The sequence below is a fragment of the Varanus komodoensis genome, unplaced genomic scaffold (genome assembly GCF_004798865.1).
Source record: "Varanus komodoensis strain SLA01 unplaced genomic scaffold, ASM479886v1 scaffold58, whole genome shotgun sequence".
Taxonomy (NCBI): domain Eukaryota; kingdom Metazoa; phylum Chordata; class Lepidosauria; order Squamata; family Varanidae; genus Varanus; species Varanus komodoensis.
The window spans coordinates 3,095,180-3,120,784 of NW_025336197.1; the positions used below are offsets into that span (position 1 = coordinate 3,095,180).

Genomic DNA, 25,605 nt, shown 5'->3' on the forward strand with positions numbered 1-25,605 from the left:
GTGTTACACTGTAAATTCACTTATGTTGCAGAATCATCATGATTACAGGAATAAAATCAATTTTGTTTCTGGGGTCCACATGCTAAAAACTTTTACTTTGGAAGAACCATTCTGTAGCAGAAAAGAACAATGTATTTTTGAAGTAAGAATAATATGATGAACACCACATGATCATGTACATGTTTGGTTGGTTGCTCCTTGACATAAATTCCCTCATTATCTGTCATTCTCTGGGTAGTCATTTGTGGGGCTTCTTGGTCTGTGGCGCTCTGTATTTGGCTGTGAGATCCAATTCTATCTGCACCATTATACTCATGGACTATTATTCATGGAAAACAATGATATCGCCACTGGTTATCCTTGGGATGTTTTCAGATACAAATCACATGCCTGAGCAGGTAGGACTCTGCTAACAAGGTAAAGCATGGAAAAGTCACAGAAGTCGCAAAGACATGATGAATTATGTGCTCCACTTGAACTAACCTTATATATTCTTCTCATTTCATGTCACTGAAGAAAAAGGGATACTGAAATGCATTTGCCAATAAAGGCTTCGAAGAGGGGGATGGTATGAACCTGCTTATTTATTGAAAAGACCACAAGTCCCTAAAAAACAGTGCAACATTGTTGGTAATGAGAGTTTCACATTGTACTTTGCCAATTTTACCTCTCTAAAATGATAAATGTATACTTTACTTCTGCAGAAGTAAAACTCTGCATTGAATACCATCAGTTAAACCATTTCATTATTTATATGTAACAGTTTGCAATTTACTGAGGGGAGTTCTTCACTTGCAATTCCTAAGCTGAACATCCCTGTTATTTAAATCAAGGGTGTTTGCTTAAGCCATTGATCATTTTAACTGTTCTGCTCTGCACTTTCCGCAGCTCTACAGTATGATAACCAGACTGGACACAGTATTCAAGTGTGGTTGCATCATAGATTTGCATAAGGGCAGTAATGATATGGGCAGCTTTATTTTCAGTTCTTGTCCTAATAATTTAGTCTAGAATTTGTCTTTACCACAGCAGGCACATCTGGCTGACATTTTCTTGGAGCTGTCCAAGATCTTTGATCGAGCAAGTTCTATTTTTAAAAATATTTTCCTTGTTTTCTTAAAAGAAATAAAGTATAAACAGGAAGAAAAATGTAAAAGTAAAACAAGAATGCCAAAGGATCTTCCACAGATATAACATATACATTTATAACCTGCAGATTCCCCCAAAACCTGAGAATTTCTATCTTTCAGTCAATTAGTACTTTGTTGAAGCTCGCAGAGAAAATAATTATAGTTCTCTAAACCAACAATTTTTCCAATCACTTTAAATCAATTATAAATCATTAGCAGTATTTTAAAAAGCTTCCCTTTTTCTATATTAATTAAAACAGTGTATAATAGAATTTCCATTTATCATTAAATTCTTCAATCAGTCTTCTGTTTACATAATTAGTTAGTATTGCCATCACTGCATACTAAGCCAACTTATTTTTCTAATTCAATCATTGGGTATTCTGCTGTTTTCCATTTTGGAAGCAATTGTAATTCTTTCTGCAGTTGGATCGAGCAAGCTCTAGATGGGTTATAATGGATTTCCTAAAATGATCACAGAGTGCCGGACAGGTTGATGGCTAATAACTAAGACTGCAGCGCCTAAAAAATGTTCATGCTCACCTGAAGACATCAGCAATACGGCCTGAAGGAGGGCAACTTCCGTGTCATCGAGGTTGAATGACGACAGTGACATGCCCAGGTCAAAAATGGCATCTGATACGACTCCAAGTCCCCCATTTTTCAGTTGGCCCCGCGTCACTGCCATCTCCCCATTTAGTGTCAAAGTTTCACTCTCGGGGTCATAGCGCACTGCTGCTCTGAGGGACATGATCTCCATGCAGCAGCCTTTCAGAAGGATTATCTGGTCTTCGCATGGCAGCTGCAAAGAAAGGCACGTGAGAAACAGCTTTCCTGCAACTAACCAAGAGGGAGGATAACAATGACCCTCCCATTACATAGTTTCATTCATTTCGACTTTTCATATTGTTGTGACCGCTAGGATCTCTTATTCATTTATTTATACACATATTTATAGGCTGAGGCCTTCCTTGAGAATACCTTCTTGACAATGCCAGTTGCAAGTCACCTTCAAACAGCAGGGTGTGTACATGGTCCTACTTAATGCTGCCCTCACAAATTTGTTTTGTTTTTTCAATACTGATCTGTCTCGGACAAGTTGTTGTTGCTGTGACTTCTGCTTATGGGGTACAGCATTTTCATGGAGGGGCTGCTGTGAAAAAGAAGCCATGGTGAAGCTCACTTCCAGAAGCATAATTGATCCAGTAGAAACCTGGATCCAAATTGACTTATTTTGATTTAACATTTTAAGGCTGCAAGCATAGACTCACTTTCTTGAAAGAAGCCCCATTAAACTCAATGAGACTTACCTCTGAGTTATTTATACCTGATCCCAGACACAAATTATCAACACTGCTAATAATTTATGTTATTAAATCCTTCTCTCAACTGCTTCCTGAAGCTCATTGACCAATGTCAAAGGAGGTGTTTCAAGGCAGGAGGCCATCTTTTTTAATGAATACAAGAACAGTTACTGCGCTGAGCCCAAAAGGTAAGGTAGCTACTGAAACAAAAATGTCCATTTGCTACAACTTATTTCATTTTAGTGCTCTCTCTCTCTGTGTGTGTGTGTGTAAGAGAGAGAGAGAGAAAGAGAGAGAGAGAGTGAGAGTGAGAGTGAGAGTGAGAGTGAGAGGGAGAGAATGAATCATCTTATTTATAGTACTGACAAAGTGATTACATGTAATCTGGACAAAAAACATTTTGAGTTGGGCAATGGAAACTTGGCTTAGCAGAACTGAAAGCAAAGCTTCAAGGCAGAAAGTGTTTTTAAAATGTCATCAGCTGCAAAGGAAATTTGACACTATCGTATTGTCTCCTCCCGCCCCCTGACCAAAAGTTGCCAGGTCTAGTTGTGGAGTGTTTGATTCATAGGGGCACTGACGGATCCTATTCAGCCAGATTCAACTATGTCAGGCTGAACAGTACACACAAGACAGGAGTCACAGGGGATTGTTCTTATATTCCATTTATACTCTGCCTTTCTTCCCCTTGCAGGAAGCCCAAGGTGGCTTACAAAGTGCCTCTCCATCTTATCCTCACAACAGCCCTGAAAGGTAGGTTAGGCTGAGAGTCTGTGATTGACCCAAAGTGAGCTTCATGGCTGAGTGGGGGCTAGAACCCAGGTCTCATTTTTAAAAGAAGCGATGCTTGGGCATCAGTGGGATGGTTGGCACTGGCCGTGGACTGGGCTAGCTTGGCAGGAATAACAGAGGGGCTTTGCTGCTCTTGCTGAGAGTCTCACTTCCCACTTCCTGCAACCCACAATGGGGACTGTTGCCTAAGTATGAACACCACAACAAGCCATCATGAGTCCAAGAATGCCAACAACAAGCCATGGGTTGCCAGGGTGGTTTGCTGCCCACTTATAAGCCCCCCTGTAATAATTCTAGATTTGCATGAAAACCAAGCCAGCCTAGTCTCTCACTTGTGATGGGTTGTAATATTATGTGAACCTAGCCAATGTTTGGAGGTTTAGGCCTGAACTGAGCTGGCAGAAGACATCTTTCCTATCAGTTTCTGCTGAAAGCAGACTTCACAGAGCTCAGCAATGCAACACAGAGGGTTGGAAGTCCAGCTGAATCAAGTAGGCTATGCTGTGGAGACTGGGTAAAAAGGATACATAGCCGCCCAATTCTGTGGGATACTTCCTTTTCCCTGTGCCACAGCCTCCTCCATTCAGCAGCATCCTGTGATCCCCAGCACACAGGAAGGAAAGCCAGTTGCACACTCCTAAATCTGAATCCTAACAATAAACTAACTCAGTTCCTATGGATTTCAATGGGTGCACTCTAAGTGTGACTTTATCTAGATTGAACCAAATCTAGATTTGGTTCGGTCTTTTGCATCAACTCATGTTGTTATATTAAACCTTTGGGGAAAGCAAATCTCACATTTCTATGCAAAAGAGCTATTAGAAAGAAAGGAAAGTTCAAGAGGAAAGACATCCATACCTCACAGAACATAGGCAACTTTTTGGCAAAATCCACCACTCTTGTGATTGCTGGTGTGATAATTTTTGTAAACTGGCTGAAGGCTTCTAAATCTACTTTCCCGCCTTCTGGGGCATTTACTATTGGTGCTTGTCCAATATCCTCTGGCTAACAACAGAAAAGAAAAACATTGTAAGGAGACAATTTATTTACAGTAGTCATGGAACCTTCTTAAATTTTTGCAGAATGCTGCAGCTTAAGTTTGTTTAAGCCAGGCTTCCCCAACAGTCCCCATCAGCCACAGCCTGCATAATCCATGCTGGATGGGTTTGATGGGAGTTGTAGTTCAGCCCATCTGGAAGGTTCCAGGTTTCAGTAAATGTTGTATTATTTAGTAAAATTTCCTTTTCAAGAGTACACTCATAAGAAACAGTTGCATAAGATAAATGCTTATATACATAGATTTCTGACATGCCAGCGTTCATTTGAGATAGCTGAGTATTTTGCACTTGTTGCTACTTGCTTTCATCCACAGATATATTCTTGCAGAAGCAGTTAGTTGCTTATACTTAGAAATCTAAAGCTAATGCTCTCTGTATCATCCCCTGGGAATATTTCTCATCCTCTGAAGGAAAGTAAAGTCCTCACAACATTTACTTAGTTATAAGACTGGACTTTATGACTTTTACTGTATTTAAAAAGTTACTATACTTTGTGGTTTTTTGTGATTACATTTTTGTCTGTGCTGTTGTTGTCTGGGGTGCTCAACTTGTGGCCCTCTGGATGTTTTGGCCTACAAGTCCCATCATTCCAGGATCTCTTCTCTATCACCCCTGAATGCAGGACACAGAATAACAGGCTCAAGTTACAGGAGGTCTTTTGATGGTGCCTGTAACATTTTAAGGGGCCAGGAGAGCTGTCATAGGAAGAAATGGCAGGGAAATCCACTTCTGTCAGTGCAGTGGATCCAGTGTACATTTGGATTGAACCCTACATGTAAAAGACAATTTTGCACCCATATGCTCTTGTGTCCTTACTTTGTCCTCTCTGACACACACACACACACACACACACTCACACACACTTCTCATTGCACAACACGTGAAACAACCTTTATCCAAATGAAGGAGTGCACTGCAGTTTCTTATGTGGAACTCACTGTCATGTGGTTTTATCCTCTACCTCTGATGGCATTACCAAGAAGTGGAAAATGTATGTAGGATAAGACAAATGAATGGAATCCCCAGGTTCACAGGTAGTGTGCCACCTACTCCCAGTTGCTGAGGAACTAACAGTCAAGAGGACATTTGTCCTTTGTTCTTGATTGTGTGCTTCCCAGAAGCATCTAGTTGGGCATTACAGAAGGAAAGCAAGGGGCAAGTGGATGTTTGGTTTGGTTCTTCTGTTCTGCTCAGTTCTTTAGTTGCCTAATTTGCACCAGAGGTGGGCAGCCAAATGTTTATGGACTACAATTCCTAGCAACCTAGACAGGACAACCAGTGGTGAAAGATGATATGAGTTGCAGTTGAACCACATCTGGAATCCTACAAGCTTCTGAATTACATAGAAACATCAAAGCTAAATTCTTTGAAGATTGATGCTTTTCTTCCACTGGCTTTCCCCATGTAGGTGTCCATCAGTCCAAGCTAGCATGATGGGAGTTCTCATCCATGACATTTGGAGGGTACCAGCTTAGGAAATGCAGTTCTCTATGGCTGCAGTACCTACCAGAAATTTCCTTTTCTGTTTCCAGTGGCTTCCTTGTGCATTGGTGGCCACATGTGCTTCAGTAACAATTTTAATAAGCTCCCACTCTTCATCTGTTGGTTCAGGTTTCATCCCAATTGTTTTCTGCAACTCTTCCCGACGTCTCTTCTCTCGGTTTTCTTCTATCAATTTTCTTTTTGCTAGCCGCTTGCTGTCATCCAACACCACTAACAAGGAAAGAACATGTTATGGAAAAACAGATTGCAAACACTTCTTGGAACTGTGTAGTATGTTTTTGGGATTAGGGTTATCTGTTTTGGGAGCCAGCAAGAAGCTGTTTGATTAACCAGCGCAACATCTATAGGTCACTTTCCCATGTACAGTTAAGCAAGCCCTCTCAAATCTAATCACTGAAATGGATGGGAGCATTTTACAGAACTGTGAATTTAGTGAGAATCAACAAAGAACCTATTCTTTACACAAAGAAGCATGCATATTACAAGTCCCTGTAGGATCATGATGTAGGAAAATAAATCAGACTTCTCCAAGATCAAAAAATATGGCTGAGAAAGCTAGAGCACACAGTTCTCTTTTCTCCAGAAAAACTGGCTCTCCAGTGCATTTACACTAATCTTCCTATTGTGTACTTGAGAAAACAGAAGATTGAAGGAAAACAAATGAACTTTCTTCCTTCACTGAGAACATGCATGAGGCCATGCCAGCTAGCCACACCCCCATTCTGGCTACACGTTCAGCAGCTGTGTTTAGACCTATGCACACATTACTTATGGGGAAATCCTCATTAGCCAAGGATGCCCCCTCACTAGGCCATTAGAGCCCCTTCACACAGCAGCTGAATGTGTGGCAGCTATGGGGGAAAATGCATCCGAAACTTCACCTAGTAATCAAACATTGCTCCTCCAACAATATTTTTCACTTGCCTTGTTCCCTAGAGAGAGTGAATAATTTTCACCTGACTTCTCCAAATAGATCCATTTGGGAAAGTTGTAGTCTGAGCTGGGTTTAACTACAACTGATGCTGGCAGAGCTGAAATTGTTCTGTTTATGCAGTTCAAGTTTTCAGAGGCTATAATCAGATGAAGGTACACTAATTGTTGTAGTTCTCTGACTGGTTCATAGATTAGTCTATGTGGTTCATAGACTGGTTAGAGAACTCAGTGCCCTCTAGATAATACTCATCAGCCTCAGTTAGCATGGGCATTAGTCTAGGATTATGTGAGTGGAAGTCTAAAACACTGGGTTGCTAGTAACCATTTGACTGATGTTAATAAATAATTCTGGAAAACTGAGGGTCAACCATAATTAAGAGCATTCACTACAGAAATGGGTGGGGTTAGAAGAGGTTGGGATAGTCAGGATTCAAGAAGTGACAGGGATTCAAGGAACTATTTCTGTGCTTTGGTTCATCAAAAACAGTCTCCTTTAGGACTCTGCATTTGGAATCAAGAAGAATTTTGAAAGCAGTTTGTGATAAGCTCACGAGGTCACTCTGGACCAGTCACAGGATCTCAGCCTAACCTACATCACAAGGTTATAGTTGTGAGGACAGAGAGGAGGAGAACCTTGTAAGTGGTCTTGAGTTCCCCTTGGGAAGGAAGGCAGACTATAAACATAATGTCGTCATCATCATCATTGTAACTGTGGGAAGCCCACGAGGAGACCTTGTGCACCTTTCTGCTCATGTTTCTCAGTGATGCATGTCACTGGACTGATACCCATTGATAGCCTTCTCCTCCAGGAGCTAAATCTTTCTGGTAAAAAGAAACTAGCTGTATTTCAAGTAAAAAAAAATACTGGGTGTGGGGTCAAGCAGTTCCTTGGATTATGGCCTTTATTTTTCTCATTTTTAAAAAAGGACAGCTCACTAGAGTCCCCACTGCCACCTTACTCTAGGAACACCCATAAGCACAACCACTTTGAATGTATGTTTCTGTTTTGAGTTTCTCTCATTTCCACTAATCAATAATAGTGGAAGCTTTTAAGTCTCTCGAGAGCTCTTAGGAGAACAAGAGCACTAAGAGTTAACATTGCAGCCATATGCTCTGGCTCCTTCGAAGTGGAGTGAGGCGCCTCTCTTTCTGGCTAAAAATAAAACAAACAACTGCAGGATGACTCATGCAACAACAGCATCCAAGGTCCCATTCTTCCAAATCTTGAGGCATAATAATTTTCCCCCCTGCAAGACACCACTCTAAAAAACACTCCCACTCCTGTGCTAGAAATTGTTCATCCCCTTAATATCACTCGAAATGGCTGGGGTCATAAGAAAACTCAGCCTTTGCAAGAGTAAATAGACACTGGAAGCTTGGTGGAAAAATTAGTTGGGTACAACAACCAATAATCTTGACTAGCATAGATAGTAATGGCTAAAAATGGGGAAAAAGTAATGATTATGACATTGCAGTGAAATAAACATACCTAATGAAAACAAACAGCACAATAAAATAAAGAAGCAGCTTACAATCTGTTGCCATGCCAACATAGATGCATTTCTTGAAGCGACATTCCTGGCACTGGTTTCTTGTGACTTTGTCTATCACACATTTTCCTTCATATTTACAGGAATAAGTTGGGTGAAGATTTTTCTGAATAGTTCGTCGGAAAAAACCCTATGAGGGAAAAATGCAAGATAGCAACAGAATTCCCCACCTTCTGAAACATGCAAGACATTATAATTGATTGTTTAATGTACAGGCAGGGAGGAATATGAGGTGTAGGTCCAGGATGGCAGCTTCTTTGCTTATCTTCCTCTGGCTGCAATTTGACTGAAATTCACGTCCATCCCCAGCAAACCCAGATGTCAATTCTGTCAAGTGCAGCAAGGGTGCCTCCAAGAGTCAAGTTCTGCATAAGTAGCATGATGGATACTTAATAAGGATGCACTGTCTTTTGAAAATGTTAGTTTTAGGCAGAATTCCCGCCTATGCCCTAAAACTCATGAAGTTGCCTCTCTATTTCTCAAGGGGCTGAATCATCCAGATTTATGCTGCATCCTCTATGCTGGATGCCTTTCCTTGTCCTGGTGGTCCGTTCAGCCCCCTGAAAATGTTATAGAGAAGAGACCCTACTGAATGGGGTAAGTTGCAATATTGGGAATGGGGAGATTTCCCCAAATGGGGAGGGGGTGGACCTTCTGCAAGCAGAGCCCCTCCTCTCTCTGTAGACAGATCTTTTAAACCCAGTAACCTGTACAGATGCAGTTAGAAATGGTCCCACACATTTCCATCAGGGTCCAGCTCTGGGAAGCCAGCAGCAAAACTTGGCTGTTGAGAGCACTGATGCACTGAAGCCAGGTCTCCAACCCACCACCAGTATTCAGAATGGGGATTACAGACTCAATGAGATTCTGGAAATATTTCTCTTTCTCAAATAATTGTGGCCATGTGCAGAGCTAAAATAGGAAGTGGGAACTTCTAAAGTGTGAGCCATTCAAACTCAGTAACTTTGTTCAAAAGTTTCATCATGGGCACTGTGATTCTCAGGGTTGAATCCAGATTCAGTCATACCTACAGTAATCCCACTGTCTGCTCTAGTATGACTAAATCGGAATCCAACCTTCAGTGCTCTTTAAGGTTCTGTTAGAAAGGAATTCCTGAAATGTATTGACCTGAATAAGATATATTCTAGTGCACCTAAGAACCCCTTGTTCTTAAATTGGTGCCTTCTCCCCTTGTGCAAGGCTAATTTGGCCTTCACTCTTTTGCATTATTTTTCCAGATTCCAAAGTCCAATTCATATCTAGGGAGAAGAGCTGACAGTGGCATCTGCTGTAATGCAAAATGTGTGTTTACCTTATGGATTCTGTCCTCACATGGATTTTCAGCATGCTATCACACATTCCTCACTTTCCTAACCTCAGAGAGATCACAGCTATCTTGTTTTTGTAGGCTACAACTGCACAGGAGACTTTATGGCAAAACTCTCCAATTTCTTTTGCTTGGTATACAAATTTTGAAATAAAAAAATGTGAGCACCCATACAAAGTGGCTGTCATGATCTTGCCCATTCAGAAAATATCGACCATGATGGTCAGAAAAACTTTCTCAGAAAACAAACTGGTGAGAACTTGTTCAAGAATGTAAATATAAGGTAGAGGTATGCTCTGAGCTCCAAAACACAAAATCAATCTTTGGAATCTAAATAGAGATGGCACTGGTGGGGTACCATTTTATTTTGCAGCATACCAGCTTCCCTGCTAAAAAATAAACAAGTCTTAACAAGTTAAGAAAAGTCCAGGAGGTTCAGGAAGCTTGACAAGGGCTGAGAAAGGTGTAGACAGGCAAATTTCAGCCCTAGGCATCATGTTGGAGACCTCAAATTTCTGGGCTACTGGAATTCTTACTTTACCTTCGGCAACATTTCTGCAGTTACTGCCCTTTCAAATGTACAACTAGTATGTTTCAACTGAACAGCTGCTTAGGGACAGATCCTATCACTACACATCTAATTGTCAACATGGGGAAAAAACACCCAGTAGTCTGCTATGTGCAGGACAGGTAGGACAAGGACTTTTGAAAAGGAAAAGTTCACAATATATTAGGGTACAAGCTGTGGCAGATGTGCCACTTTTTCCATTGGATAAGCACCATCATGCTGCAATTGTACAAGAGGGCAATGCCAGTCTTAAAATCTACATAGAAAACCTTAAAAATCTATATAGAATTGCAGAGGGTGATAATGTAGTTACTGCACAATAAACTGTCATTACTTGTCCATGACACTTGGACGAGTAATGACAGTGGTGGTGAGCAAAACACTATTTCAATCAGCAGATTTAAACTTCTTGGGTAAACAACAGGAGATCAATGGATCCATTTTGCAACGCTTTGCCCTAACAGTTTTAAAATATGCACACATAAAAAGCTCTCAAAAGAACTATTAACTAAAAAAAAATCCTTAATTTTTTTCCTTTTCATTTCAGCCTCAACAAAATTAACTTCTATTACAAAGAAAAAACCCATTAGTATTCTTATATTACTAATACATGTAACAGATGTTGTTTCCTAAGTGGCATGTCCACTGATGCCATATGCATAAACAGACAGCAGCCGGAAAATGAAACTGGCTTACGATTTCCATTTCCCGGTCTCTTGTGCTGGCTATTAATTACCTTGCAACCTTCACAAGTGATGCAGCGGTAATGATACCCAGTGGCTTTGTCACCACACACGACACATAGCTCGTCCTTGTCTAAGTAACTGGGTATGTACCCTGCAGAGAAACAGACAGTGAACAAGGAGGGTGTTAACAAGGTGAAATTATAAAAACACACACACGTCACTTTTCAACATGATCGCACAGAGTTTTTCTACTCAGGCTGATCATCAGCTGTATTTACTTTTGGTTTTGTTGCAGAACTGGGTTCTGACTACTTCACAAACCACGTTTCCGTCCCTGCTTTCCAGCTACATAAACTTTAGGTGGCAGTGTGGTACAACAGAACAGCACAAATACACAAGTGAAAAAAGCAGTGATATCCACTTTCACAACAAAATGCCCCATTTTTACTGCTCTAAAAATCTTACCAAATGTGCTCAGATGCAAAACTGGAGGGACACAGTGAAAACTAAACAGTCCATAGACAACCTTGGGTAGCGACTGGTAACTCCCTAAATGACTTGTGGAGAAATGTCTTTATTCTGAGACAAGCAGTTCCTTAACTAAAAGCAGGAAGCACATTAAGGTCTATCAATAATGCAACATCCAAAAAGAGAAGCTACAGGAAATAGAAGTGGGTAAAGAAGAGCAATCACTGCTAGAATCAGCATGAATGCATAAAAAGTACAATCCACCCAAAGTTAAGTACTTGTAAGACTTGCTGATTTCAATTCATATGGTTTTAAGTTCCTTACTGAAATCAATGAGACTTACGCAAATTCTGCCAAAAGAAATAAAAAGAGTTAGAAGGATGTTCAACATATTCTTTTGGAGCCAGACTTCATCTAGAACTGAGGTATAGCTAAATATAGATCTAGCCCTTTTGGCTGGACCTAGACTTAAGTCGTGTCTAGTCAAGTTCTGCTGAAATTATTGCAAAATAATCCATGGCTTACTTATATTTTGATTATTTCAGTGGGTTTACCCTAAGTATGACTACATTTAGATCCAAGCTATCACAACAAGATGATTTTAAAAAGGTGAGGGAGCCCAAGCCATGTTAGGCTGCAGGATGAACTTGCAAAAACAAATGTTGAGAATATAAACACACAAACATCTCATTGCCTCAGTGTTTCTAGAGAAAATAGCAAGGTGATAATTGTTTAACAAATTATGAATCAGCATAGTCAGAACAGGAAAGGATCATGCTATGGGATCACTTCAAGAAATGTGACATATCTAAATAAATGGGTTAAACAGACTAAGGGTCAAACCAGATGTCACTTTAAATGTTACTCTACATATGTTACTCTAGCATAAACATGGAGACCCAATCTGGATCATGCCCTCCACCCTGATATAGGGCCAATCCAGATTATGTGTCCCACAATTGTAGTATCTATTATAAAATAGTGATCAATCTATTTTATGGACCATTACTTTGCAGTAGAAATAGCAGTTGTGAGCCCATCAATCCAGAAGAAAGCAATGGCAATCAGTGAGAGTAAAGGCACAGCTATCCTTCACAATAGTGTCCCAACACAGGGACATAAGGAAAAATGCAATGGCTACGTAGCTGTGATTTTATAATAGTGTCTGTTCCTAGGATTCTATAATTCTGTAAGAATTGGCTGCTGTTGAGACCATGTGGGAGCCCAAGGAAAGACCTAAAATGGCAAACCTGCATACAAAAAGGAAGCAATAAATGTGATATCTATAATCATTAACATGAGCCCCAAGACCATGCGACAAGATTGCTGTAGTGGAAGACTGTGAGGACACACCAGTCAGAAAGACAGAAAAAGAACGCTTTAAGCAAGGATAGAACATTTGCAGGAAATGCCACCCAGATTCAACTAAGCCCACTGGCAACTTATGCTTAAACTATATAATGACCCTATCCACACATCTTTAACTCAGTTAAAAGAAACTTGTTACAAATTGTTCACCGTTTTTGTAAAATTGATCTTTCTTATCATAAGACAAGTTTATGCTCAGAAAAGGAAAGAGGAAAAAATTCAAAAATCGAATTCTGGCAAACATCCTAAGGCATGAACTAGCATGGCCATAAGAGTTAAAACCAGGAAGTAGTCATGAATTTTCATAGAAGCCTTCTAAACTACCAGAATATTTTCCCACTTTGATCATATTATTGCTATTAGGGCAATGTGCTTAATAAATATTTCCATTTAAACTTAAAGACAACAAAGAAATGCGGGTGGGTACAATACATCAATACTATTTATAAACAGGTCAATAAGCAGGTTCTACAAAACAATTCTTTGGCATAGGTAGACTTTAGATCAGAATGTTCTTATGGTAAATATGTGGAATTGCGGTATGTTTGTTACAGGTTCATTCGTGCGATAGTAACATGTTGATTATCTAGCAACTGAGGCTAGAGCCATGGCCAAAGGCAGGACGTGAGCGGAAGCCATTTACGAGGATTCGGATGGGCAGCTACATGTGGCTGTTGATGGAGATTTGTATTTCACTTGCCAGATCACGGTCTTTGCAGACCATTTTAAATAATGCTTAAGGTTAGACGGGGAAATAAATTGAGTCAGAATAGAATTTATTTTGAAGTAGAGTTGAAGTATATAAAAGAAAATTATCCATAATATATACCATAACTTAATTTTTCAGCATGGGGATTTCATACTGGATATCATGCAGAAGTCTGGAAAAGCACCATAAAAATGCAAAATAGATTGCACTTATATAAAAATTGGATATCTTTTATGAGAGGGGGCTTAGTAGCCCCTGCCTGCCCACCTTGGGAAACAAGAAGTTACCATTTCCATCAGGCGCTGTTGATGTGCCACAAAAGATTTACATTAGTATGCACATGTTGATGGAGCTAGTAATGATGTTTGAGGGCTAGTAGCTTTCTGCCAAAAGATGATGAGCTGTGACATGCTTGGATTAAAACTTTTCTCAAGGAAAATTCAGTACTTTCAAAGGGAAAGTAACATCCATGTCCTGTCATAGAAAATATAGCAAGAAAAACCTGTGCAGAAGATAAAATTGCAATACAAATCCAGACAGATTTTGTAGGAAAGCAGTGAGCAGAAGCAGGAAGGAATACAACCCTGCTTCTGGCTGTTTTGAGAGGAAATGTGCATTTTTCATTCTAGCAATGCACTCTACATTGAAGAAACCCTTTAGGGGGATAATCAGTTCTCAGAGTTTATTTCAGAAGACTGAAGGTGAAAGAGTGGCACTGAATGTTCCTACTTAACAGTGGGAATCTATTGGACAAATCTCCCACATAAGATGATGATATAGGTGCCCCATTTAAAAAGAACCAGATTTTATTTTATTTTTTTTAATTGCTGCCTTGCAATGGGAAGAACGTATTACTTCTAAACTTAAGGACTGACTACAGAGAGAAATCTTTTGTTCCTGGGGCATTACTGTGCCTGTTTTAGTTTCAGGCGGAATTGCTGCTCGGTGTCTGATTGGCAGTGAACATCATGCTGTTTTCCAAGAACTTACTCTGCTGTTCTGTGCTACACTGCAAGGTATTGAGTGGGAGGTGCATGAGAAGTAGGCAATGCTTTAGATCATGTGGGCTGTTGCCAGACACACTCCCCCATGAGGTAACTGTGTGCTCATTTGTGTACCTGTGCTGGTGGTTGGTTACTGCAAGAGAAAATGTGGGTGGTTTCACAGCAGTCTGCGGATGGTCTTTATCCTTCAGGGGAGGGGGAAGAGGCAGACAAGCAAAGGTTCTCCTGAATTTCCACTTCTACCAGTCACAGACTGATCTTCTTCCTTTCCTTCTCCCTCAACAGAGGAGTGCAACAAGGCATTGTACCTGCTGACCGTGAACATGCACATGTGGCCCTATGTTTGTACATGTCTATTTGTCCCCCACTGGAATTTAATCACAAAAACACCCTGTGAAGGAAATGTGCACTATGGAGAGGACTTGCCCACTACACTGGGGAGAGGATGCAGACATGTCCTTTGCGTCTGATGCCGGTTTTCTACCGAAATGAAGTTGAATCGTGCTCCTCTATTCTGGTTGCTAATACACCACCACTGCGCTCTTTGGTAATTCCCCTTCCTCTTAGGTCCCTGTCATGTTCCACTTGCCCCATCCAACGAAAAGCATGCTACAAATCCTCCAAATCTCAAACAATTCAGAACTCCCCTTTGCATTGCTATATCTAAAGCACACCTCTTACCACTTTTCTTTCTTGGTCCTTCAACCTGCCTCGTCATCTAAGACTGTGTGACTCATGGGATTTTAAAGACACTTCTCAGTGTCACTGCTGGGCTACAATCTGTTAACTGTTTAACTGGGAGTAAAAGTTCTTGAAGGCAACAGAACTTACTTCTGAATAGACGTGTAGACATTATGCTATCAGTTTCCTAGGTATGAGCATGTGTGTTTGTGGGAGTGGAACAGAGGAGAGAAGGAAGTCACTCACAAGTCTGGAACAGACAACGTGGCTTTATTTCTCTTAAAGAAGGAATTATTGAAGTGCTTCTACTGACAAGAAACTCATTGCTCTAGTAGAGGCTTCTATTGACATAAAGGGGATGTATGTGATTTTTCCCTTCTTTTGACCCTTTGTGTTCTTCCAAATGGTTCCCTGGTTCCTCAGAGCAGAGACGGGTGCAACAGGCTGCAGAAGGAAGGGACAATCAGTGACAATCACTTCCCTTATTTTCTATTTTCCAAAGCCACCAGTGAGGCAAAAAGCCTGCACAGCACCACAGCTACACTCCTTTGTGACTTAAAAAAAAAACAAACAAACAGTGCTGAGTTGCTGAGCAGAAACAAATGAAAAAGTAGCATTTCTCTCAAATAAAACAGTCAGCCTGTTGCCAGATCCACATTCTGCCAAATAGAAGGGGAAGGTACAGCAGACAAGTCAACATTTCTAAAAATAATTAATGAAAGAAAACAGATTGCTTCAAATGCAACCAGCAATGGTTTTTTTCTATTAGTTTTCTGCAACAAGGTTAGAATGCAAGGTTTTTAAGAGTTTATTACCAAGGTGGTAATTCACAAAGTGCTTAGTACGACAAGATTCCTGACCAAGAGCACGAAGTCCACAATACTAACAACTATAAGAAATTCAAAAGTTTCAAGTTGGTGTCGGAACAAGACGGATGTGATTAACGGAGTTCGTTTATCATGCTGGTATTACTAGGCAGCGAGTTGTGGGAGACTCATCTAAGCCCTGTTGGGGTGAAGACAGATTCCCTGGGCACGCTTTTGGCTTGATGTGAGATGGCAATCTCATATCTGCTGAGAGCAATTCAGGTACTTCTCAACCGAGTAACACAGAGGGTGGTTTCAGCCCCTTCAAGTTCTCAACATCTTAGAAGATTAGCTTAGGATTTTTATTAGCTAGATAAGCATTGGAACTGCTGAGTAAATATTTTTTACTTCTTTCAAATATTACCCGTGGAAAAGCTGCATTTGTTTATAATTTGGCATTAAGAAAAAAAACCCCTCCGGATGTTTAGGCGGTGACTGAGATGAGAGAGTGCTGAGGCTTTTGTCCAAGTTGAAGCCAAAGAAAAAGACTCTAAGGGTATAAAATTAGTTTAAATTTTTAAGGTGCAATTATGTGATAGGAGTTCAAAGCTTTGACCGATCATTTTGGATATCTGTTTGGACTTTTGCCAAGGTCAACTGGACATTCGCCAGTATATTTTTCACACTGTCGGATGCTTTCTTCTTTAATGTGACGACTGTTTGGGTGAGCATTCCTATTTTCCTTTTGCAATACTACTTGTGGAAAAACTATATCTGTTGTTAATTGGCATTAAAAAAAAAAGAAAAAAGGGAGAAAAGAGGAAGGATATAAGAATCTCCATTTCTTCTCCTGTGTTTCTGGGACCTCTGCCAAGTATTTGGCAACTTGCCAACCTTCTGACCACTAGTGATCTAGAGAAAAGAAAAGTGGAACTGATCTTGGCTGCCACTTTGTGGCTATTGGAATTATTGCAATGATGGTAGAGCTGAAGAGATTTTTTTTGGAAATACAAGAACTCTTTAACAACTTTACAAATATCCCAAGAGGTGATGTTGAGACAACAGGAAATCTTCTCAATTGTACAAAAAAAGCACTTTGATAAGCTTGATGCTTCTTTTAAGGAGATGGTGATTGATGTAGAATCCAAAACTGAACAGAATATACAAGAAATGCAACAAGTATATGAAAAATTTGAAAAAATTGAAACTGTGGATAAAAAGAAACAAATTTGGCCACTAAAGGAAGGAATATTTTTTTTGAAGGATGGATGGATCCTGAATTAACTAAAATTGATTCTGAGGAAGAAAGTTGATTTGCAGCAAAAACACAGCCATTGGGAATAAATACTGACCTACAACAAATGCTACAATCACTGAAGATAAAGCAAGAAATAGTGAAGATTGAAATACAGACTTTGAAGTGGGTTGATTTTCAACAAATAACACCAAGGGGAGAAAGATGGGCTGGAAATGTAAAGTTTAAAAATATTGATTTTCAACAAACCCTATTAAAACAAAAGCGGTTTGGAAGAGGTGTAAAAAAGAAATCTTAAAAAGGAATGGTATAAATGGGTTGGGATGTTTATTGTGGTATGGAAAGGCTAAGGTATATGATTTTAACTGTGGAAGCTTTTCTACATTGAAATGCGTTGAATTATGAAGAGATTATAAGATAAGATTTAAACTGAACTAAGGAGAAGAATAGGAGTGGAGTCCCCCCCCCCTTTCTTTCTCTCCTTTGTGGGTGATATAAGAGAAAAAATGAGAGATTTTTTTCTTTTTTTATCTTAAAAATGAATGACCAAAAGCTAAGTTGCATGACTCTTTTGTCTTTGAATTGTTATACCAGAAAATGACTATTATGGGAGTAGGAGGAGCTGTACTAAATAGATTTCTTTTTACAAGCGAGATATATTAAAGATTGTAAGGAGATGGACTCTTATAAGGAGTTAATTGTATGTGATTAAGTGAAGTGTAAGCTAGATGAAACTTTAATAAATTAGCTTAAAGAAAATCTGTTTAAAAGATATCATAGATAATTGTTGTCGTTAAATAGATTAGATAAGATGTCTTTAAAGATGCTAAATGGATGTTAGACATGTGAACATAAATTGGGTTACAGTCTTTAGTTCTTTTTAAAGCTTGGAACTTTTCTTCTCTTTCACTTTCCTTTTTAGTGGATATTAGACTGGAATACCAGTAAGCAAAAAATGTATTTGATCGTATTTGTAACTACTATAATGAGGAGTTTATCTGTTTAATATTAGAAAAATGAAAAGATCTGGAATTGTGTAGAGTTGGTTAGATTGAAGCCACTATCGAAGAAGAAAGAAGATATTGACTTTTATCAAATTTGGAGAGTCTTTCTTTTAATATTGATCAAGGAAAACGGGACTCTATAAGAAATGGATGGACTGATCTTATTGCAGAAGGAGAAAGAAGATAGTGACTTCTATCAAATTTGGAACTTTTTTTTTTTATTGGCTGGAGAAACGGGACTTGGTTTAGATCTAAAAATGTTTTTTAAGATTCCCTAAATGGATCTGAATATGATTACAGAATGCTAAAAGATATGTAATAAGGGGCTAACTCAGTAGTTCCGATGTTTGTGATGATTGATGTTTTTAGTACTGTTTTAAAATTTAATAAAAAAGTACTGCAAAAAAAGAAAGAAATTCGAAAGAGATTGTATATCTCTAGCTATGCTAATAACTACCATTCAGTAATCATATTAAGAATGAGCCTTTTGCATTTTCTAAGGATGAAAGACTAATACCATACTATCAAGTGCCTTTTTAACTTTAGTGGGTTCAAAGAGGGAATTCTGTTGCTGCAGTATTCTAAGTATGGTAAGTGGGTAAAATTCCCTACTAGATACAGAGCTAAATATGCAAGAAAATCCAGGGCTTTACTGTGCCTCTTTGGAGTCCTAGCAAAGGGAAATTGACCACAGCTTTACATTGCTATCAGTGTGGATAAGCCTCTTGCACAATGCAACCTTTTTGTACATACTGCTCAAAAGTGCTTATGACAACTGCAGTGATACCTCAACAAGAGGGTCAAGAACCTTGGAACTCTGCTGCCAGAAATTATGTGCCTACATGTTACATTTTTCATATAAACCTTTAGCTTATCACATAGGCCACCTATCAGAGATATTGCAGTAGTCTATTCTCCTACAAGCAGGAGGTTTGATTAGATGACCTTTGAGGTTCTTTCCAATTCTATGCTATGTGAACTTAAAATCTCCAATTAGCAGTCAATATAACCTGTGATATAGCTAGAAATTATTGAACAATGCATCAAGAAGATACTTTCTTAATGAAAGCTGTTCTTGCTGGAACCCACTGTGTGAATTTATGCAAGGGACTAGTATTCTAATAGGAGAATCACAGTACCTCCAGGCTGCATCTGAACTGGGAACCAAAATATTGCTACATGTATCTCTTCCATCCCACAGGAGAAACCATTGTAGAAGGGGTAGAGGGACGAGATTGCATCAGTAACCCTGCAAGGGAATTTCTACATGAAGACCAGGTTATCTGAACATTTACAGATTGCTAACTGGAACCCAGCATGTATTATTGGAAGTGCAAAACCATTGTAGTAGTTCAGTAAACCTCAGTGAAAGTAGAGAATGGGACAGTTCAATGGAAAAGTAAGTTTTAGGGAAAAAATGATACTTCATATCTGCAAAGATGGCTCTCCCATTGCTGAATGAGAGGGAACCAAGAAAGCAAAGTCTTAACGCTCTGGATAATATTCTGCTTTGAAAAAAGCAGAGTGGGTAAAAGAACCCAAGAACCACCAACTCTTTAGAACACCAAGGAAATAGGTAACAATATGCTCATAAGGTGGCAGAAATCTCTGCAGCCATCATAAAAAGTGGGACTTGAGACCATATTGTAACTTCGTGGTCTTCAAGTGGGAAATGTAGTAGCACTGTGCATCACACAGAGGAGCTATACCTTGACAACAAAAGTTCAGATCAAGTCTTGAATTGGAAGCCTTAACGAACTGTTGATGACCTTGACCTTCATCTGTCTGGCATTTATATGACAGTTGAAGATAGAGCTGCAGTCTGTCGGACTCCCAACCCACAAAGCTGTCTAATCTGAACTCTTGACAACAACAAGCTGCTCAGCAGGAGCAGATGCCGCACCACCTTACAAGTGTGTGCCATAATCCAATGGGAGCAACCGGTTCTTGAAATTTATTAAACCTGATTGAGAAGGTTGTTTGGTAACTTGCCTTTAGAATCCATTGTTCCTGAAGCACAGATGAAGTATTTTTCCTATATTCAATTATTTCTCCAGTGCAGTGTTTCCTATCCAGAAGTAAATTCCCTTTAGCCTCTTGCACTGCATTGTTCACAACTCTTACTGCTAGCCCATAAATAAACCATCTTCAAGACTTCAGAAGGAAGGGTTCATACAGATCTCTGTAAAAACATTTTGAACTAAATAATCATTTCAAAGTTTGTAGGTATGCACATGTGATGAAGTATACTAGGCACCATATCTGTACCTTTCTCTTATTAGAGAGTTCTTTGAAACACAGTTGACTAATATTAATAATCAGGATTTCCTGATTGCCTTGTTTTTTAAAAATTGGTTTTAGAGGAAGCAAAATGCCTATTTAGAATCAGAGAGCAAGATAAAAGGCCCAAGTAAATAGTGCTCCCCCTCTTGAATACACACCTCAATGTGGTAAGGGGGTTTGACAATGTCAGAGAAGCTTTCTCAACACAGCTAGCTGAAATGTACATTATGAAATCATCAATATTGATAATTTACCTATCAATTATCTCTTTACCTTCTTTGGGAGTATCTTCCTTATTCAGTTTTCAAATGATCCATGCTAGAGTTTTAGAAGAGTTTATAACTGGTGGTTATAACTGAGCCCTACATTTTCTTCAAGATAATAATTTAATGAATTCTAGAAGAGATTTAACAGGACTCTCATGTACCTTTTATTCAGAAATACACAGATATTTAAAACTCCACAAAAGAAAGTATGATGGCTCTTGTTAGCATTTAAGATATATTTAAGTATTCCAGATGTATTCCATGGCCAGACCTGATTTAAATGCTTCAACAGAAAAGTGAAAATGTGGTACAGATTTGATAAAGTGTTTCTACATATAGGGCTTTCACTTTTATTTTTCTTGCTGTTAATACCCCAGCATAGCCAGAGCCCATTTCTTTCTTAGAAGCAAAAATCCCCATGTGTCCCTTTGTGTACGGAATGAGTACCACTTTTTGAAAAATTGTAGGTTATTAGCTCAGTTCTATTCAAGCTGTGGGGCACTGCATGAGCAAATGGTCAAAACCTCCGCCCCACACATCCTAAGAGATCTATTCCCAGCTTCTGTGATAAATAGTAGGTGTGCTGTCTATACACAAAGGTGCTGATTGCAGGGTTTGTTCATAAATATACATTCTTTGTTTTTCAGTATATTGGAATACAGTGTTCTGTACTTGAAGAAAGATACATTTTATGGTAATACTGAGATGTGAGTCAATAGATCTCTAATATGGTAAACCCTCCAGTATGAACAGTAAAAGTGCCTAGTGTTAACCAAACAGAACCCTGGATTAAATGGTAATATGTATCACTGGATAACACAAAAAGAGAATCTGATTATATTCCCATTTCCCATTGACTGGGCAAGCCACAGAGTGTCTTCAATTGTTTGTTCTGAAAAACAAAAGAAAGAGTTCTATCTAAGCACCAATAGGAACGTTCACTGTGATGTTCCCCTTTGATGCTAGGGAAATGTAATGCTTGGTCACTCACTGCCTACCTTTTCTAATATTTGCCAAGTGACTGTCATTGAAAGAAAAACAGTGCTTCTCTTCTAAAGTGCAGAATTGCCATCCCCATTTCATCCAATAAAGAGTTATTACCTATTCTATACACCAAGGCTATAGTTAAAACAGTTAAAACTATGTACATAAAACTTTATGTATCATAGTTAAAACTACTGAATAAGAGATGCAGTTTCAGAAAATGCAGTTTCATGAAAACAGAAAAAAATACTGTTTGAATGACACACACATTGGTTTTTCACACTTCTAGTGGGATGAGGTACAGCAGGCATTTCAGAACATGAGGGATAGAAACCTTCCCCTCTTTAGATGCTGTACCACTCACATGAGCTTTTGTTTCATGGCTGGCCTGTTTAAATTCCACTGAAGTTAACCACTCTTATCCAAAGATACAGTTTGGCTTGACAAGGGTTTTGCATTAGACTAGAAGAACACTTAACATTTTTCTCTCAATAACTGAACACATGCCCCCACAATATGTATCTCATGTTGCTCTGAAATTCCCCCTTTCACTGGCAGTTTGCTGTGCAGAATAGCAGAATAAGTGGAGGAGAGGCTGTTGGTGAAAAATAAATTTAAGAGCTTCTTAGACTTAAAAAACTATTTTCACTTTTCTTTAGATCTTGTGAATTAAGCAAAAAGGGCTAGAAACTACTGCATCCCTGTCTTAAGTCCACTAAAGTGAAGAAAGATCGAAATAATCCAAGGTATATATAGAACATGCTAGTATAGACCATGTTAGAAAATTATGCCAATTGTCTGAAGCTTCTGCTTTGATTCTAAGGACTTATATTATGCATCCTAGACCTTTGCAAAAGTTTAGTAAATAAGCATTTTCAAGGCACATAAGGTATCCTCCATGTGATATTAATCTGTATCATTAAAGAAAGCAGCATGACTCAATCTGCAAGGAGCACATCGTTTAAGTGAGACCATGCCATAGTAACCTCCCAATGCTCAAGTTATTAACTTTCATGCAAAAATTAGGGACAACCAAACAATTCACCTCTTCAGTCTACTTTGAAACATTTATATATTGGTATTTTAATGGTACAGGTTGTGTCTCCATGAAGATATCCCATTCAAATTGCCATAACGCATACAAAACACACACTCATGAAATGGAGATAATTCACTTACATTCTTCCTCCAAGGGGGATATCAATGCCTGATTTAGCAAACCTTTGTTCAAAGGACGAATTTAACTGAAATCAGCGGAATTGTTAGTATATGCTGAACAATAAACATCCAGTTTCTCTTTGGCTGTTCATATGCAAATTGAAAATGCTACTTCTGGATATGAAAATGAGCACCCTCTCGCTCTGGACCTAACCACAGTTCCCTGTGACATATGCACTCAGGAAACTATGATTTATGAGAACAATCCAGGATCTAACTGTAGCTTCAGATGGGCAACTCTACTTTTTAAAAACTGATCATAATTCCTCCTTGTAGATGCAAAAGAGAACAAGGATGAAAGAGTGGAAGTGGCATGTGAAACCAAGGCCTACCATGACCCGTTATCATAGTATGAAATCATGCTTTCTCATTACCACTGTGCTGAAACAATTTCTTGAAGAAATTGATTTTTGAGAGCCAATGTGGTACAGTGCTTAATAGCACAGGACTGCGACTCAGGCGATCTGGGTGCTAGTCCACACTTAGTCATGGAGCCAATTGGGTGATTTTGGGACAGTCACAGACCCTCGGCTCAACCTACCTCACAGGGTTGTTGTTGTTGTGGGGATAAGATTGAGAGCAGGAGGAAAATTATGTAAGCTGCCATGAGTTCTTTAAGAAAGAAAAGGCAGGATAGCAATCTAACAAACAAACAAACAAAATGAAGAGCTCTATCTTCTACTTGGAAATCAAGTACACAGTAAAAATTTCAGAAGTCCTTGAATTGTTCTGAAGTAGCGGTACTGCATGAACAGGGAAACAAATATAATGAAAAAGTTAATAATGTTATTAAGCATTGCATAGGACAAGTGTGAGGCTACGCAGAGCTGATCAGGAACACCTGCTCTGGATCTTAATGTTTTAAGGAGCTAAATATTAAACACCACCCCCCCATACACACACACACACACACACAGACAAATAAGGAATAAAGGCAAAAAAAAAATCAATTTTGGATCAATACTGACCCAAATGTTTTTAATTAAAACTGTTTAAAGTAACAAGACTAACTGAATTGTTACTTTTATCAGAGTTTGAGTGCATTCAACTGAACAACACCAACATACATGAAGATAGTTTCAAGTACATTTTGTTTAGCAAATTTAGTATTACAATAGTTTGAAAAAACTGCATGATACTTCATTCACTTTTAAAAACATAGGTTTTGTGATCCTTCTTTCTATGTTCAGAAAATGCTATTTAAGGGACAGCTCAAAAAAAATCTGACACTGTTAGGGAGATGGTTATAGTGGGGAAAAGAGATAGTTTCTGAAAACCAATGATCCATGTTTTCCAGCATTGAAGTCCATTGCTGAAAAAACAGTAGAACTGGTTTCAGGGACTATCACAAAGCTGTATTGTTTTAAGTCAAGCATAAATGTCACAGTGATTACTTAATATCTTTTAAGACGGAAAGAGACCTAATAAATGTCAACTACAATGGCAGACCTACATTATATGCTATTATAAATTCAGAACCATCAATTATGTTTTATTTCAAGCTCATTTACTTATTGATTTTTAAACAGAAAGCCTACTAATCATTTTAATGAACTAAACAAAGACAGCAAGATTACAAAGTCCTATGTTCAGAAACTAAATGTGAAATCACCTTGCTCACTCCCCCTGTGATTATGGTATTGAAAAGGTTTATTTAAGGAATGGCGATTTATAGATTCTATAACAAAACACATATATGTTATTTATAAAAGGGAAAAGAATGTGGGCAAAATCAAAAAAACATTTTCAAGTTTGCAATATGAATATTTAAAAATACTTTAAGTGTTCAAAACAATTAGATGAATGTAAAAAATGTGTGTCACCCATATACTACTTCATTCCGATAGCAGATTTCACACTTTGGGCTAATTTTGTTATCATACAATATTGTGATGCTTAACGTAAGAATAATAGATTTAATGCAGTAGTGCACCTATTTCTTTACCTGGGTGAAAGAGCAGTTTTCAATAGTAGTAGTATCATTTATATTGATACTTTTGACTATAGAATTATTTTAAAATAACAAATTATACTTCTCTGATCTGTTACATTAGCTCAGTTGTACTTTAATTTTACACAGACAATTTAGCCGGAAGAAGTGAAGGACAGTGGTCAGAATGATAGTCCCGTAATAAGTTTAATGTCTTTGAGTGCAATCCAAATATACTTACTAGAGTCAGCTTCACTAAATACAGTTATTATTTACTTCATAATAAACATTAATAGGAATGCACAATTAAGGTATGTCATGACATGGAACATCAGTATGTTCTTTCCCAAAATTCTGGACTGTAAGCTAATAATGAATTGTAACAATATTTGCACATGATTGCAACTACAACCTTTTCAGAATGGTTCTGTTTTGCATGTGAAATAATTCAATACTTATATTATTTACAATGTAGGCATATTTTACAATTTAGGGGAATGCCTATTTCCCCTCATCAAGCCCATCTCCCCACCAAACTCAAACATTAGGTTAACTTGCCCTGAGCAAAGTAAAGTTTAGTTTTACCCTAAGATATTATTTTGCTTGATTATTTACACTGCTAGAAAAATTAAGTGCTTGGTAGTTTTGGAAGTTTAGTATATGACACTTTATAACGTGTTTTTCAATTAAATCTGCATTTTAACCTCCTCTGACTTAACCATGCTAATTAGACAGTACCTACTAAAGAAAATGCTGCAGTTTGAGAAGATTATGAGTG

The 25,605-nt window shown here is 38.5% G+C and overlaps 1 protein-coding gene across 3 annotated transcripts in view; it reads right to left on the reverse strand.

Annotated features, from left to right (window-relative positions):
- THRB (thyroid hormone receptor beta) overlaps window positions 1-25,605 on the reverse strand; it is a 157,886-nt gene that overhangs the window by 3,735 nt on the left and 128,546 nt on the right. For all 3 annotated transcript variants that reach the window (XM_044449431.1, XM_044449432.1, XM_044449433.1), the window contains 5 exons: window positions 10,902-11,002; window positions 8,253-8,400; window positions 5,792-5,997; window positions 4,085-4,231; window positions 1,674-1,932 (listed from right to left, as the gene is read on the reverse strand). In XM_044449431.1, coding sequence (XP_044305366.1) covers window positions 1,674-1,932; window positions 4,085-4,231; window positions 5,792-5,997; window positions 8,253-8,400; window positions 10,902-11,002 — 861 coding nt within the window. The remainder of the gene's footprint in view (window positions 1-1,673; window positions 1,933-4,084; window positions 4,232-5,791; window positions 5,998-8,252; window positions 8,401-10,901; window positions 11,003-25,605) is intronic.